At 37.7% G+C, this 16,931-nt stretch overlaps 2 protein-coding genes across 3 annotated transcripts in view; both read left to right on the top strand.

Annotated features, from left to right (window-relative positions):
• The window catches only part of CEP290 (centrosomal protein 290), an 85,221-nt gene that overhangs the window by 66,538 nt on the left and 1,752 nt on the right, over nucleotides 1–16,931 (top strand). For both annotated transcript variants that reach the window (XM_081127579.1, XM_081127578.1), the window contains 9 exons: nucleotides 1,034–1,157; nucleotides 4,110–4,244; nucleotides 6,006–6,092; nucleotides 7,551–7,715; nucleotides 8,262–8,384; nucleotides 9,688–9,860; nucleotides 12,379–12,520; nucleotides 13,623–13,696; nucleotides 14,244–14,338. In XM_081127579.1, the coding sequence (XP_080983705.1) occupies nucleotides 1,034–1,157; nucleotides 4,110–4,244; nucleotides 6,006–6,092; nucleotides 7,551–7,715; nucleotides 8,262–8,384; nucleotides 9,688–9,860; nucleotides 12,379–12,520; nucleotides 13,623–13,696; nucleotides 14,244–14,338 (1,118 nt within the window). The remainder of the gene's footprint in view (nucleotides 1–1,033; nucleotides 1,158–4,109; nucleotides 4,245–6,005; nucleotides 6,093–7,550; nucleotides 7,716–8,261; nucleotides 8,385–9,687; nucleotides 9,861–12,378; nucleotides 12,521–13,622; nucleotides 13,697–14,243; nucleotides 14,339–16,931) is intronic.
• LOC308553568 (uncharacterized protein) lies at nucleotides 1,216–2,273 on the top strand (the record flags this gene model as incomplete). Its single annotated transcript, XM_081129622.1, has 2 exons — nucleotides 1,216–1,239; nucleotides 1,614–2,273. The coding sequence occupies 2 exons, from the start codon at nucleotides 1,216–1,218 to the stop codon at nucleotides 2,271–2,273; spliced, it is 684 nt and encodes a 227-aa protein (XP_080985748.1).

The raw sequence follows: 16,931 nt of genomic DNA on the forward strand, positions 1-16,931 counted from the left end.
TGGATTTATTTGCCTTAGTAAAGGAAGACTCCTGGACAATTAGGTTGAATAGGTGTGGCTGTGCCAGATTATGGAGGGCCTTGTAGGCCACACAGAGGAGTGTAGACTTGAAGTAACAGGTTTTATCTGGCACCAGTAAGAGCCTTTTTAAATCCTTGAACTTCTTTTTTTTTAAATTCTCAAGGAAGGATATGTTTTTTGATTTTTAGAGAGAGGGGAAAGGAGGGGGAGAGAGAGAGAGAAAGAAAGAAACATCATTGTGAGAGAGAAACATTGGATCACCTCCCATACATGTGCTGACCGGGGTCTGAACCTGCAACCTAGATATGTGGCCTAACTGGGAATCAAACTCAAAATCTTTTGGTGTATGGGACAACACTCTAACCAACTGAGCCACCCTGCCATGGCAGAATCTTTGAGCTTCTTGAGAAGCACATGGATATTATGAAGTTATCATATAATGCTTTAAAAAGCGGGTATTTTGCCCGGCCAGGCATGGCTCAGCGGTTGAGCATCAACCTAGGATCCAGGCGATCGGGGTTCGATTCCCTGTCAGGGCATATGCCCGGATTGTGGGCTCCATCCCCAGTCAGGGGGGCGGAGAGGCAGGAGGCAGCCGATCAGTGACTCTCATCATTGATGTTTCTATCTCTCTCTCTCCCTCTCCCTTTCTCTCTCTGAAATCAATACAGATATAAAAAAAAAAGTGGGTATTTTACTTCACCTATCTTATACAATTTCATATAAATAGACACATGTTCTTAAAAAATGTTAATGTATTTCTGTAAATAAAAATACACTTTTTAACTCATAGTTTAAAGGAGCCGTGCAATGAACTCTCTGTAGTGGATCATTTTATAATGTAGTCACATCCTAATTTAATTTTTGGAAAGTTTGTAAATTTTTAGAATTTAAAATAAATACAGTGTTAATATGTACATTATATATTTCCTTTGTCTCCTGTATTTTAATATCGTAAAACAATAAAAAGTTGAAGTTTGATAGTAAAGAGTCTGCGGTTATTTCTTTGTAGAACCCAGCAGGCTCTTCCTCGAGATTCTGTTATAGAAGATTTACGTTTACAAAATAGATACCTCCAAGAAAAACTTCACGCTTTAGAAAAACAGTCTTCAAAGGATGCCTCTTCTAGGCCTTCTGTAAGTGCACATCTTTCCTTTTCATTTTTTTTAATGTTAAAGTTTAGAAGTGAAATCAATGTTTACCTTTACCTGGCTAAAAGTAATATATGTCTGTCCTTAATATTAATGCAATAAATTTAACTTTTATTTTTAGTAGTTACTGATGTATATTAACTTCTTTAATCCTTCGTATATAATAATAATAAATTTAAGATTCTTACGCTTCTCATAAAACTTCATTACAAGTGATTATTCTAGAGATTTTAAATGTAGTTGTTATGAGTTTGCTGTGGCAAGAATATAGGAAAATATGTTACCACATTATTTCCATCAAACATGGTATGTTCCTAGTTTTCTTTATACAGAATAATTAATGAATAATTGTTGTATCTTATTTTAAATCACTTAGTGTGTACAATTTTGTTACTTTTTTTTCTTTTCTTTGCATGTTTCTTCTCCTTCTTCTGCTTCAAGCAGAATCTGTTACGTGAAACAACTACTCTTTCTACCCTTTCTACCAGTGTTAATAAATACAGGCACAACATTTTTCACAAAAAGAACACTTTACACAGAAACAAAAAGAAACCCCTCACAGTGCTCGGAATTAAAAATGGGAAGGGCTTAGATGCCAGTGACAACTTATATCATCGGGTACCTAGAAATATTCTACAGTATTACAGTAACAAAGAAAAACACAAAACAGAAGATACTGTAGATCGTACTGAGTTACATATATCTGAGGCCAGACCAGACAATAAATCAAGTCCATTTAGGCTGAATAATGGTACCGTGGCCGATTTTAACTTCAGTTTTGAAAATGACCCAGATCCTGAAATTGAGAAAATTAATCAAGACTGTCGTAAAAATAATAAGCAGGAGTATAAAGTCAAAGAAGAGAACGAGGTAGTCAAGAATGGGAAAGGAAAGGGACACCCAGCTGAAGACGCAAGTCACAGCAGCCGCACGGATCCAGAGGAGTCTCCGGGGAAGGAGCAGGATTCGGCCACCGTCGCGGCGGCAGTGAATCAGTGTGCTGAGGAGGCTGCGCCGGCAAACTCTGAGGCTGGCGGACCGGCCCAGCCGGGAAGTGACGGGCCCCAGGTCGGGGTGCATGGCAGTCCTTTATTTCTTTAGTAGCTGAGTTTTCTTGTAGCAAGTAGTCTACGTATGTAGTGCAAACAAAAAAAAATAGTTTCTAGGATTGGTAAAAAATTATTAATAAACGTCTCCCTAAACCCTAACATTTGACTAGTGCCTACAAAATTAGTGGTTATGCATTTCCTAATTCGTTTTTGTACTCCCCTCGTTACCATTTGTGCTCACTTAAATGATTAGATTAGATACTAGAATAACAAAAATAAGGCACTTTAGAGGTTTGTTTTGCCTTAGAAATTTCTAATGCAGTGTGCTGTAAAATCCCACTACAAGTAATATTTCATACAGTGAATAATATCAATAAAAATTTGTTATGATACTGTGTGACTTTCTAATATACATAGCAAGTTCCTTTGGCGGTCTTTTTGCCATGTATTATAAAGACACTTTTTTATAATGAGAAAAGGGAGTGTATATGTATCGCTATCCATGTTGTGTAGACTCTCTGCCTACGTTTACTACCCACAGAACTTTGCAGAGTATTATTCGTGATTTACATGGGAAGCTCGGGGAATACGTGACATGTCTAGTGATCAAGAAGATGCAGAAGAGAATTTAAATGCAGTCTCACAGCCAGCTGTGCAGCGTATGAGCTTTCTGTGTGCACACTGCTCTGGGCAGTTTACAGTGCAGTACAAAGTAAGACAAGCTTGTCCCCGATGGAGATCAGACAGCGCTTACCTTTTTTCACCCTTCCCCCGGCGATGTTTCAGTCACCCAAGTCCTCGGAACATCGATTAGAATCAAACATCTAAATGTTAAGAGAAAGTGGATGAAAGTTAACTCTTATTTCTTTTGTCAGGCTCATAATGGTTCTTTTTTCCCCGTGGGTAATAAGTAATTGAGAATTTGAGGCTTCCCACTTTATAGGAAAAAGTAACCAAGCACAGATTTCCCTCCCAAATAACCTGTAGTTCGGAATGAGAAGTAAAAATGAACATGGATAAAACCCAAAGCGGATTCCTGCCAAGAGAAGTGCAGATACCGTGTTCCTGCGGAGGGAGTGATCCCGTGGGCTCAGGGAGTGAGGAAGCGCTTTCTGAAGGAGAGGGATTGAGTCCCGGGTTCGTAGGCTTGTGCATCTCAGTTCGTTATGGCTGCCGTCACACCACCAGATCTGGTGACTGAAGCAACATAAATCTATGCTCACAGTCCTGGAAGCCAGAAGTCCTGATCAAGGAGTCAGCAGGGTTAATTCCTTCTCCGGGATTCAAGGGAAGCATCTGTCCCTGGCCTCTCGCTATCTCCTACGTGGCCGTCTTCCCATCTTCACATGTCTCTCTCTCTTTGTTACGTGTCTGAGTCCAAATTTCCTTTTTGTACAAGAACACCAGTCAGGTGAGGGCCCACCCTAATGACCTTATTTTATTTTCTCTGAAAAGCTCTATCTCCAAGTAAAGTTATTCTGAGGTACTGGGGTCTAGGATTTCAGCATGCATTTGGGAGTGGGTGTGAGTGAGGTATAATACAGTCCATAAAGGGTAATAATCATACTTTATGTTTACACTAAAAAAAAACATTGTAAGTTAGTTTAGTTGTTATGAGAGTGTATATGGAGGCATTCAGTGTATGTGTGGACATTGTTAAGTCATACTTGACTTCGCTTTCAATTTTAATTAAGATATACTACCTTTTCTCTTGCAAGTTTTATATTCTTGTTTATTTTTAGTTGTTTTCTCCAGAGCTCTCCAATTTTCTCATATTCCTTTGAGGAAAATGTTGCATTTTAGCATAGTGTTTTCTTATTCAGTATGTCTTATATGCAGCTTTTATTTATTAAACCTTAAAAATATTCCTAAAAATATTTTCCTAAAGACTTCAGAAATAGAGTCAGATGATCATTGGCAAAAAGAACAGGAGCTTCAGAGGGAAAACTTGAAGTTGTCATCTGAAAATATTGAACTAAAATTTCAGCTTGAACAAGCAAATAAAGATTTGCCAAGATTGAAGGTAAATTGAATGTTCTTTATTATACTTAGGAAATCTAATGTCTGAAAACCTTTTTCTCCCTACTTAGTTGTTATGCTTCCTGTATTAGTTCATGAAGAAGTGAGAATCTCATATTCATAAAAATACCATGGTAGCGTGATACTTTCTGCATTTGCTCATTTAACGGTGGTTTGTTGAGAGCCCGCTTTGTGTCAAGCACTCTTCTGGGACCTGGGAAACAGCAATGAAAATAAGTTCTTGCACTCATAGAACTTACATTCTGGTGGGGAGGGCTGATAAACAAGTACATAAGTCAATATATAGTATGTCAGCTTATGTTAAGTGCTAAGGAGAAACAGCATGGTTGGTGTGAAGGGGGCGTGTGGGGGATAGGTGGGGGTTTGAGGAATTGCGATTTAAAGTACCACAGTGCCCTGGCCAGTGTGGCTCAGTTGGTTGGGCATCATCCTATGCACCCAAAGGTCACTGGTTTGATTCCCAGTGACGGCATGTGCCTGGGTTGCGAGGTCAATCCCCAGTAGGGGGCATGCAGGAGGCAGTCAACCCATGTTTCACTCTCATATTGATGTTTCTTTTTCTCTCTCCCTCTCTCTCTAAAATCAGTCAATCAATTAAATCAATTTAAAAAATAAAATCAATTTTTAAAAAATCTTTAAAATACCCTAGTAGGGGAGCTCTGGCCGTGTAGCTCAGTTGGTTAGAGCATCGTGACGATATATCAGGGTTGCAGGTTTGCTCCCGGGTCAGGGCACATCCATTCTCTCTCTCAAATCAATAAATAAAAATAAATAAACTATGGCATTAAGGGAAAGGCTTCCTTAATTAAATGATTTTTTAGCAGAGAGCTAGAGGACAGATAAGGACGTGGGTTATGCAAATACTGAAAAAAGAGTTCCAGACAACAAAAATAGCAAGTTCAAATACCCCGAGGTAAGAGGATGGTTGGTGAATTTCATTAACAGTTGTCACACTAAAATATTAGGATATCGCTAAAAAAAATAAAATCTTTAAATTAAAAATATATTAGGATAATTTTTCTTTAGAAATTTCATTTATTTTGATGTCGATAAAAAGTTTATCTTTGGTTTTCCAAATCTTATCCTATTTATGGGAACCCTTTTTTTCTCTTGGCTGGCTAATTGTTTCAGTTCTCTTTTTCAACCTAAAAGAGTAGCAATCTGTTCATTCCACTGGTAATTCTACTGGTATAATTAAGCTATTTGCTGCTTCTCATTCTGATTTTCACAGTTAGAACCAGTGTTAAAAGTTCAGTTGTCTGTTTCTCCATACTAAATGGGTATCTGCATGTGCAATTTATGGGACAGTTAAAATCAGAGTCCTGCCCAGCTGGCATGGCTCAGTGGCTGAGCATTGACCAAGGATCCAGTTGATCCTGGTTCGATTCCACAGTCAGGGCACATGCCCGGGTTGTAGGCTTGATCCCCAGTCGGGGGCGTGCAGGAGGCAGCCGATCAATGTTTCTCTAATCATTGATGTTTCTCTCTCCCTCTCAACTCAAATTTATATTGAACATTAAGGCTAAAATGTGGAAAATATTTCTTGAAGTTCATATACAAAATATGCTTGTATTTATATACTTTAATTCAATGTGCCTTAGTTCAAAATCCTTGTTACTAGAGACCCACTTGTTGAGTTTGGCTGTCCAGTTAGAGAGATTGCTAGTTCAGATGCATTGTTTGTCTTTTCTTTCCAATGGCTATAGCTATGTTAAATTGTTACATGCTTGCTTTAATCTTACAGAATCAAGTAAGAGATTTGAAGGAAATGTGTGAATTTCTTAAAAAAGAAAAGGCAGAAGTTGAGCGGAAACTTGGCCATGTTAGAGGGGTGAGTATGGGAGAATATGCCATATATTTGTTTTGGTTTCAGAAGTAGTAAGCTGGAAATGAAAAAGTAAGTTTTCCTATGTTATAATAGTAGTGATACACCTTTACTAGTTAGTGCCTACAGTATCCATTTTTATTCTGCTGCATCTACAATGTAAAACATTATTAAGCTTTTCTGTGTTTCAAGTTAATACATTTTGTCATCTGTCACGCCTTACATGCATTTTATTTCACTTGTACTCCACACCATCTCTCTTTCTGTTGCATAGCCCTCCACACCTTGAAAACATTTAACTTTCAGAAATCATCCTTCCGTCGCTGAAGTAACTACTAAGTGCTCCTTGGTCCGGTTCTAAGATTTTGTAACTATTTATGATGTCCATGGCAACTTCTTAGTATAATGCTCTGTGAACATGTTCCCCAATTTTTTTGTATTATTGCATTTTTCTTTCCATGTATTTTCTATTTGCTTTTTCCAATGAATAAATGTTGCTTATGAGGTCAGGGCCAAATATTTAAGCCCCTGTTGATATGTTGTTAAGTGGTACAAGTGGAAGCCATCATAATGGACAAAAACTTTGTCAAGTAATAATATTAATATATGATGGATTTGGTAAAAATATTGAATGTCATTAGAAAAGTATTCAAAACAAATATCTTGTTGACTTGGCCACATTTGTTTCATAAATAAAACTCCATTTGTTCATTTAACATTTTCTATGTAAGTTCATTATGACAGTATGCAGTATTAAAATTATGGAAAAGCTTATACTTTAGGGTTATTTATTGCAGTATGAATACTGAATAAATGCCAAAAAAGTAAGATTCTTTTACCTGACTGTTAAAAAACTTTTTATTTTAAATTATAAGCAGTTGAACTTATTAATTGCTGACCCATCTTTTTTGATAACTTTACACCAGGTTTTTTATTTCAGATGTCTCTTCTATTTATATTGGAAAGAAACTGAACTTCTAATCAATTGCTCTTCTTAAAGAAAAAAACCTTTATTATGCTGCAGTTCAAATTTGATAACTCATGAGCTCTTTATAGACACAATTTGTGTGTGTGTGTATGAGTGTGGGGGGCAGGGGGGTTTCATTCCATATAAAGCAAGCTCTGGTACACTGTAATGAGCATAGCTAGATAGAATATTTAGGTTCTTAGGTTTACTTATTTGGAACAGACGTCAAGGGTAGAGTATTTAAGCTGCTACTTAACAGCTGCATGACTTTAGGAAAATCAAGTCCCTGAGTCTTGATTTTCTTGTAGGTAAAGTGAGAATTATAATTTCTATCTCAGAGGGTTATTATAGTGATAAATTGAAGTAATACAAGCTTTGGCTCAGATGTTAGGAATCAGCAACGTGGGTATGGTAATGGGCCTGTTATGTCATTGATGCTTTATATTATACTCTTTAGAATATTTGATTTAATTAAAAGTAAATGTATTCTTTTGTAGTCTGGTAGAAGTGGAAAGACAATCCCAGAACTAGAAAAAACCATTGGTTTAATGAAAAAAGTAGTTGAAAAAGTCCAAAGGGAAAATGAACAGTTGAAAAAAGCATCAGGAATACTCACCAGTGAAAAAATGGCTAATATTGAGCTGGAAAATGAGAAATTGAAGGTAATACTTTAAATATCATTTGTTTGGTATATTTTGCTATTATACTTTTTATTAATATTTCTAGGAAAATTTAAATATACTCCAATTACATAAAATGGCTTTAATGGCTGCAGGAGATATTTTACATGTACAGAAAAACTTACTGGAAACAAGACTAAGAGTAGTTAGAGTAACTCTCCTTGTTCACTTTATTGTTTCAACACTAATCGTTCTTACTCTGGCAGCATAAAATAATTATCTGTATCTATTTTCTAAAATATAGATGCCTAAGCCCCCATCCTGAGATTGATTAGATTACTCTGGAGTGGGCTTTACCATTGGTATTGGGATTTTAATTTTTTTTTCAAGTCATCAGATCATTCTTGTGTGTAGCCAAGGTTGGGATCCTATGCTGTGGATGACCAGTATTAGGTGGAAGACTTTAATTCTAATTATATCAAATATGATCTCTACAACTACTTTGAATTAAGTTTTATAGGTTTACAACATCATCTTTTACTTTATTTCATTTTTAAAATAATATACAGCTATATTTTTTATTGCTAGGCTGAATTAGAAAAACTTAAAGTTCATCTTGGACGACAGTTGAGCATGCAGTATGAATCTAAGACCAAAGGCACAGAGAAAATTGTTGCTGAAAATGAACGGCTTCGTAAAGAGCTTAAAAAAGTATGACTTTCATTAGTGATTATAATTATTTTTATGTTAATTGACTAATACCTCTTGGAAAAACTGAATGAAAAGTTGATGACATGTTTATTCAAAGTAGTTATTAAGACTTGTAGGAATTATGTTTTTTGTTTTTGCGATCCTTTCACCGTGAGGAACATTGGAAAATGAAAACCTAATAAATTAAGAGGCAGCATAATGTAGAAGTACATGGCTGGGGTTTGAATCCCAGCTCTATCATTTATTAGCCGTGGTAACTAGGTGAAGCCACTAACCTCTATCCCCAGTTTCCTCATCTATAAAATTGGGAATAATAAGTGTATCTGTTTCACAGAGCTGCTGTAGGGTTTGAGTGAGTTTTTGTACACGACTTAGAACAATGCCTGATGTGCAATAAGATGTATATGAAACTGTTCTGTTAAATGAGCAGTAAATTCCTTTCTAAGTAGCAAAATATATTCCTTGCCCAGACAAGTAGGTATTTTTCTTGTTGTTAATCCTCACCTGAGGATATTTTTTCCATTGCTCTTCAGAGAGAGTGGAAGGGAGAGAGAGAGAGAGAGAGAGAGAGAAAGAGAGAGAGAGAGAAATATTGATGTGAGAGAGACACATTGATTGGCTGCCTCCTGCATGTGCCCCAACAGGGGCCAGGGATCAAGCCTGTGACTCAGGTCCATGCCCTTGGCCGGAATCAAACCCGAGACCCTTCAGTCCGCAGGCCAACGCTCTAACCACTGAGCCAAACCGGCAAGGGAAGTAGGTATTATTTATATGGATGATCTACTGAATAAATTGAAATTAGTATTTTTAAACTAGCTATCTGAGTGTACTGTGAGGCCAGAGTGATACTGTGCTTTGAATGTGGGTGTTTAATAGTGGAAATAATCCGTGGTACTTACACACAGTTTATGTTTATAGGTAGGTCTCTCGAGTATTGGAGAGTCAAAACAAAACATCTTTTTAATGTGTAAAGACATAAATTCTCCATTGTTCTTAAATATTACAGACAAACAAAGATGACAAACTTAACATAACCAAACAAAATGACAAATTTAAAGTAACCATTAGAATAAAATACTTGTAAATATATTTTTCTAACCTCATTTAAATGAGCTATTCTAATTATTATGATTATATTGCTTTTTTAGAGTAAGAAAACATTGGATTTTTATTAGAATTTTAATCAGCATTTAGAACTCCAGATTTTTTATTTTCTAATTTATAGTGATAATTTTAAATATACTGCATCTATGACAACAGTATTACATTTTGTCATAATATACTAATTAGCTTTTAATGACAGGAAACTGAAGCTGCAGAGAAATTGCGGATAGCCAAGAATAATTTAGAGATATTAAATGAGAAGATGACCGTTCAACTAGAAGAGATGGGCAAAAGGTTACAGTTGGCAGAAAGTAGAGGCCCACAGCTTGAAGGCGCTGACAGCAAGAGCTGGAAATCAATTGTTGTCACAAGGTTGGAATAAGTAGTTTAAGTCTTGCACAAAGTTTAATCAGTTCGAATTCTGCCATTATTGTTTTAAACGAACATTACTCTTCTCCTGATTAACTTAGTTCTTTCCTGGTGAAGCACTTGGTTGTTTTAACATGATACTTACTCTTTTTTGGTCCTAGCATTGCCAAAGAGTCTCTTTCTTCCTTAAAGTATTTAACTAATTTGGGCAGCAGGGCATGGGACAGAGCAGAGCTGGGGCTGGACTGAGGGTGCTGGAGCTGGATGGGCATTTTGAAGCTGCTATCAGCCATGAGCCTAGACTGATGGTGCCCAGCTTCTCCTGGGCACTGCTTTTGTCCAGCTACAACTCAGCTTTTTGTTGTGTCTATTTTCTACCTCAAGAATAAACCTGGCACAAATGAGCTGTTTTGTCACATCCTGTGGCATACTGGATCTGTGCTGTGCTTTAATTTTGGTATTTCATTCCGTGCAACTTACTCTTCACATAACCCCAAGGGATGAATTCAGCATCAGCTTTAGCATCTTACTAGCCTCTGCTCTCTGGCGCTTGCTTTTCTGCCTTCACGAACCTTTTCTACAAGTATGTGTAATTCCTGACTGTTAAGTAAACTTCGTGGCTATGAAAGAGGTGATGGGAATTCACAAGTAAACATTCCTGTGTTCATTGCCACTATCACCACAGTGGTTCATCATGACTGATGAGTCAGTAAAGGCTTTGGTGTCATTCCCATTTCCAGAGATCAATGAAATCCTGCCCATGTCCTTTCCCATTAAAGGCATCCTGTGTTTCTTGTGTTCTTTACATCTGCTGGCCCCATTTCAAAGGCAAACTCGTCTTTATCTTCCCATATTCATACAGTTCATGTAAAAAAGGTCTATAAAGTTTATAAACATTTGAGAGTGGTGGTAATATTTAATTGAAGGTGACTTTGCCTTTCAGATTGGGAGGTTTTTTGTTTTTTAAATATATTTTTATTGATTTCAGAAAGAGGAAGGGAGAGGGAGAGAGAAAGAAACATCAGTGATGAGAGTCATTGATCGGCTGCCTCCTGCACGCCCCCTGCTGGGGATTGAGCCTGCAACCCGGGCATGTGCCCTGACTGGGGATCAAACCGCGATCTCCTGGGTCCTAGGTCAATGCTCACTGCTGAGCCACGCTGGCCCGGCGTAGATTGTGAGTTTTACCTGAGGATTGTTCAGGAAACTGAGCACCGGAGGCATTCAGTGAACCCTCTTGAAAGACATAAATCTTAGAATCCACTTGAGAAAGAAGACTCGCTCTGATCCTTGGCCTCCAGCTTCTCTAAACATACCAAAAAAAAGTTGCTAATGTGTGTAGCTAGGATCCATGTAGGCCTTATACTGACTGCTGAGACAGGCCGGGTGCGGCAGAGCTGTTTTAGGTTGGGTGATCAGAGGAGGCCTCTGATTGGGTGCCATTTGAGCAAGGAACTGAATGAAGTAAAGGAGTGTGCTGCTGATATTTCGCCACTTTAGTCGATAGTCTTTGTTAGAGTAAGAACATTACCTTCTAATCTGAGTTTCTAAGATTTATTAAAGCTTTTTGAATGTATTGAGAGAATTTTTCTTGCTTGTACTGTCCTTACCTGATTTTGCTGCCAAAGCATTCTTTTTCTCTGAAAAAGTTTGAATATTATAAGCATTGTCTCCCTTTAAGGTGTTATTATGTGCTGTAAAGCCATTTTAGTACAATGTTTTATTTTTTAATGTCTTTATTGATTGCAGAGAGGAAGGGAGAGGGATAGTGAGAAACATCAATGATGAGTCATTGACCGGCTGCCTCCTGCACGCCCCCTGCTGGGGATCGAGCCTGCAACTGGGACACATGCTCTGACCCAGAATCAAACCAGGATCTCCTGGATCCTAGATCAATGCTCAACCGCTGTTTTAAAAATTTTTATTGGATTCTGGGTTGTTTTTTTTTAACTATTGATCGTTTCTTTAAAGCTACAAATCTATTCAGATTTTTACAAGCTTCATCCCTTCCTGTCATAGGCCATTTCTCTCTCTCATGCTTTTGCACATTCTTTCTTCTTCCAGCTGTGTCCTTTTGGTTTTGTTCTACCTGGATATCTCCTTTTTTATTTGTGTGTGTGTGTGTGTGTGTGTGTGTGTGTGTGCACGTCTATGAAATGCTTTGTGATCTTTAACTATATCCCTAAGAATATCCAATACAGAATTTGATATTCTGATGAATTTTACTTCCAATTTTTTGTTCTGCGACAGAAAAGGTATTAATTTTAATATTTTACAGTGATCAAATTCAGGCTCCACCCTTGTTTATAACCTTGGGAAGCACCTCTTTTTTAATTGGCTTGTTAGTTGGGGATACTTAGTCTTTACTGTCCCCTAATGCTAACTAAATATGTAGCAAAATATTTGACTACAACAGTGTAATAAGATATTCTTCATTATTTTTAGTGCTATAATTTGAACTGACTTAAATCAATGAAATTATTTTCCATGCCTATACCAATTATTTTTCTTTTACTTTTAGAATGTATGAAACCAAATTGAAAGAGTTGGAAACTGATATTGCCAAAAAAACTCAAAGTCTTATCGATCTTAAACAACTTGTAAAGCAAGCGACAGAGAGGGAACAAAAAGTTAAGAAATACACCGAAGACCTTGAGCAACAGGCAAGTAATGTAATTTTTATTTACATGATAAAGTAATGTATTATAACTCAAGCCACTCCTTGAAGCTGTCTTATGTAGATAAAAATGAACTCGACTAATTCCTGCCCTGGAACGCCCATCTGAGTGATGACACCACCAATCACCCATTTGTTTAAGCCAAAATACTTGGATCATCAACTCCTTTTTTTCTCTCACATCCCGTTTTTCATTCAATCATGTCAGCTCAGTTTTCAAAATTTGTCCCAAATCTGATTTCTCAACACCTCCCAGTCTAGTCCAAGCTGTTCTGTCACTCCTGGACTATTGCAGTAGTCTCCTAACTGCTCTCCCTGCTTCCACTCTTGCCTCCCTTCACCTTCTCCCTTCCCTCATCTATTCTCCAGTTTCCAAGCGATCCTTTTAAAGCTAAAGCAAATCATAGCAGTCCCGTCCTTAGAGCTTTCCAATGGTTCCCCATTACCCAGAATAAAACTGTAACGTTCTTTTCATAGCCTGTAAGGACCTACGTGCTCTGGTATCTGGTTCCTCTCTAGCCTCATTTTTACTTTCCCCTCACCCACGGTGATCTAGCCACATTGACCTTTCAGTCCTTTGATCAAAAATTCTTTCAAGCTTCAGGGCCTTGCACTCGTTTTCCTTGTTTGGAACAGCATTTGCCCAAACATCCCCGTAGCTCACTCCCTCACTTCAAGCCTGTTCAAATGGAGGTGCCTTAGACCTTCCCTACCCTATACCTTCCATCTCTCTATCCTCTTACCCTGGGTTATTTTTTTAGATAGCCCACCCTTCCACCTGGACTGTTTTCACATCACATCACACACTCATTGTCTTTCCTCACTGAGACTGTAAGGACCACAGGCACATGCAGGAAGGGATTTTGCCTGCTTTCTTCACTCCTGTGTCCTCTGTGCCTAGGACAATGCTTGGCCTATAGCACTTAATGGTCATTGAATGACAACTGAATAGAACATGATGGATGTGTGCTCATGTGTGCTTTTGAAAACCCAACTTTTAATAATATGCTTTATTAAAAATGTGCATCTTTATAAATTCTCATTATTTTCATGTCAAACTGTCTTCAAATTTTTCATTGTGTCCAAAGATTGAAATTCTCAAGCATATTCCTGAAGATGCTGAGACAGAGCAAGGCCTTCGGAGGGAGCTTCAAGTTCTTAGGTACATTATCTCTGCACATGACAGCCTTTTTTTTATCTTTATGTAGCCAGGTTTACTGTATCTAGAGGAAGATTTTTCAGCCTTGCTACCTAAAAGGCTTATCAGCCTTTTTATTCTTCTAATTCTAATCATTCTTTTACATGACAGATGCTGAAAAAAACAGTAAGCCAGATCCTAATTTGTAATGTAGTTTAAACTTTCCTAGTAGCATAGAATGTATTAAACTTTAACTTTCCAGAGGCAAATATTAATGGAAGAAAAAAGCCTTTACTACCAGGGTTCTGTGTAGCGTCCTCTCATGAGGCTCTTCCAGTAGGAAAACTACTCTTGAAAATGACATCAGTCAGATTTTCAGAAAAACGTGAAGAATTTTGATGCTCTCTTGAGAATGTAGTATTGCAGCAGTGAAAGTAAATGAACATCTTTATGAATATCAGCTAGTTCTAGGCACTGTACATTACACAGTTCATACGAAATGCCTGTATATTTTGTGGAACAATGTTTTTGGCTTGTGTTATTTTTTAATAACATTATCTTTGTGCTCTAGATTAGCTAATAGTCAGCTGGAAAAAGAAAAAGTGGAATTAATCCATCAGATAGAAGTACACAAAGACCAAAAAGGAGCCAAGAGCACTGTACATGGTAATGTGTTTTATAACATATTTACAGCATGTTAGGTATCCCAAGGTTTTGAATTAGGGTTTGCACTGTTTGCTTGTTCACAGATTTCTGGTAAGTTTTTAGAGCTGCTTCTTCCTCCATGTAGTATTGTTCCCATCGAGCCCTTTGCAAGTACTCAGTGTTTTCTTCTTGTGTTCCAGGTAGGTTTTAGATTTAATCAGGATACAGTGCTGAGCAATGATTGCTGCTTCCAGTTTTTAAGTATATGCCCATTTAAATCCTTTGAACATTTTCTTCTGTTATTGTAACCTTGTCAATTTAAAAACCACATATATGTAAACTACATACATAAGTAAAAATATACTTTTTCTTTTACAAAGTAAAGGAATTTCTATCCCTTTACCCTCTTCTGTTTGCAGTCAGAAGTGATTACTGGTCACTCCTCTATTCCTGTGTGCTTATGTATGCATATGTACATATATCCACAAAGTATGTGCACATGCACGCACACACACACACACAGTTAGCTGATCCTCATTATTTGCAGATTCTGGATTTGTAAACTCACCTACTAAAATTTATTTGTAACCCCATAATCAGTACTTGCGGTGCTGTTGCAAAAATACAGAGCAGTGAAAAATTTGTCAGAACATTTTCTCAGATGAGATCCAGTGAGGTGACACTCTGCATTCTTGTTTCGGCTCTCATACAGAGATGACCAGAGGATAGAGACAGGAGGGAGCAGTGCAGCTTAGGGCAAGAAGCGATGGCTCTGGGGCCAGTTAGACTAGGTTTAAATCCCAACTCTGACACTTGGTAGGGGGGCAGCCTCAGGAATGTCACTTGACACTTATGAACCTTGTTTTCTCTTTTGTAAAACAGAAAATAGAATCTACCAGAATGGGTTGTTTCCAGGACTTAAGATTATCTGAGCTGTATGTGTTTGTGTCTGTTTAGCTATAGGTATAGATTATATATCTGTATATATTTTCCCCTAAGAGCAATGGTTCAGTATTCACTAATACATTGTGTTGACTTTATAGACCATAACTACCATAAATGAGAATCGAGTGTTTGTACTGATAGCTTGATGGAAATGCTAAATTCTGTGCCAGAGAATGATAAATCTATCATGTATGAGTTGTACCAGACACTATGCTAAGTGCTTTATGACCATTTTATAATTTCTCATAACCCTGTATGGTGGGTACTGTTGTTTCCCTTTGGCCTATGATAAACAGATTTGAAGAGGTTAAGTTACCTGTCCCCAAGATCACAATGGGAAGAGGCAGAGGCAGGGGCAGGGGCAGGATGTAACCTAAATCTAGGAAACTCCAAAGCTTCTCTGCATTCCCTGCTGTTGACCACTATGCCGCTTTGCACCTGGGTGACCAAAAGTACATATAATCTCCCCCAACAGTGTCTCTCACAGCAGCTAGCTTGGTGTCCTGGACTAGTCACAGTAGACCAAAGACCTGTTAATGCTGCTGACATTAGGCAAGTTCTCTCTAAACCTCTTTACTCAGAGGGAATTTCTGAACCTCCATATTTCAAACATTAAGGCTCAAAATCAAACTATAACTGTTCTGGAAATTCTAAAGCACTAGTTTAATATGTGGTAAACTAACTTTTGTGAAATGCTACATATTACCAACCTGTATAATATATAGCAGCCCACTGACTAAAACAATCAACTCAACATAGCATCCCAAGTGATTAAGAATCACTTCTGTAAATCATTAGCACTTTCTGCAAAGGTGAGGGAAGCTTTGAAAAGTATGATTTTGCTCTGCCTTCCAAAGGAAAGATGGGTTCTGCTGACTATTCCCATGAAAAGGGTGGGGAGAAAGTGTTTCCTGTCTCCACCTTATACTCAGAGGACCATTTCAGGGGACCTTCATAGAATATACTTCTTACTCATTCATGGACATGTTTGCTGCCCATTATTTTCCTAAACTTTAGCATTACTTTCATAGTTTTACCCTTCAGTGGCTGCAAGATGACCATGACACATGATAGGTGTTTAAAGAAAATAACGTTTCTAGCAGACAACAATTAAGCAAAAATACCACTTGCCCATTCTCATTATAAAATTAGGTATGTTATCTCTGGGGAGAAACCCATAAATTCAAAGCCCTGGTGCTGTTTGTGTCCTTACCTTTTCCACCTGAGTATCAGGACTTATTCCTGCTTGTGTTGTCCATCCTGCCTAGCACGTTTTTCACGTGGCAATTACAAAATCAGTGCGCAGTGACCTGCGTGGAATAGCCAATGCTGCTGGGTAAGGGGCATTTGGCCCCTTATGTAACAGCCTGCCTATTCTCCTCTTGTCCTTTTAGTACTTAACAATTTTCCTGATTTAGAATTTTTCTCTGGAAAGTTTCTTTCCTGTGAAAAATTAACCTCACTTTACACTTCTAATATCTGGCAGATACCTTTTCTCTGTCTGCTATGGAATTATAGTACCTGATGGAGGTAGCCGACAGTATTCACTGCCTAGAGTTTCAGCCATAAAATGCTGTATTTTCCAGGCTCTCATAAGTTTTCTCCTTATTCTCTAAAATAAATCCTTTAACTTGAACTCAGAGTGGGAAAAAGCTGAGTCTAATTTTTA

The sequence above is a fragment of the Miniopterus schreibersii genome (genome assembly GCF_964146895.1).
Source record: "Miniopterus schreibersii genome assembly, chromosome: 2".
NCBI classification, from domain to species: domain Eukaryota; kingdom Metazoa; phylum Chordata; class Mammalia; order Chiroptera; family Miniopteridae; genus Miniopterus; species Miniopterus schreibersii.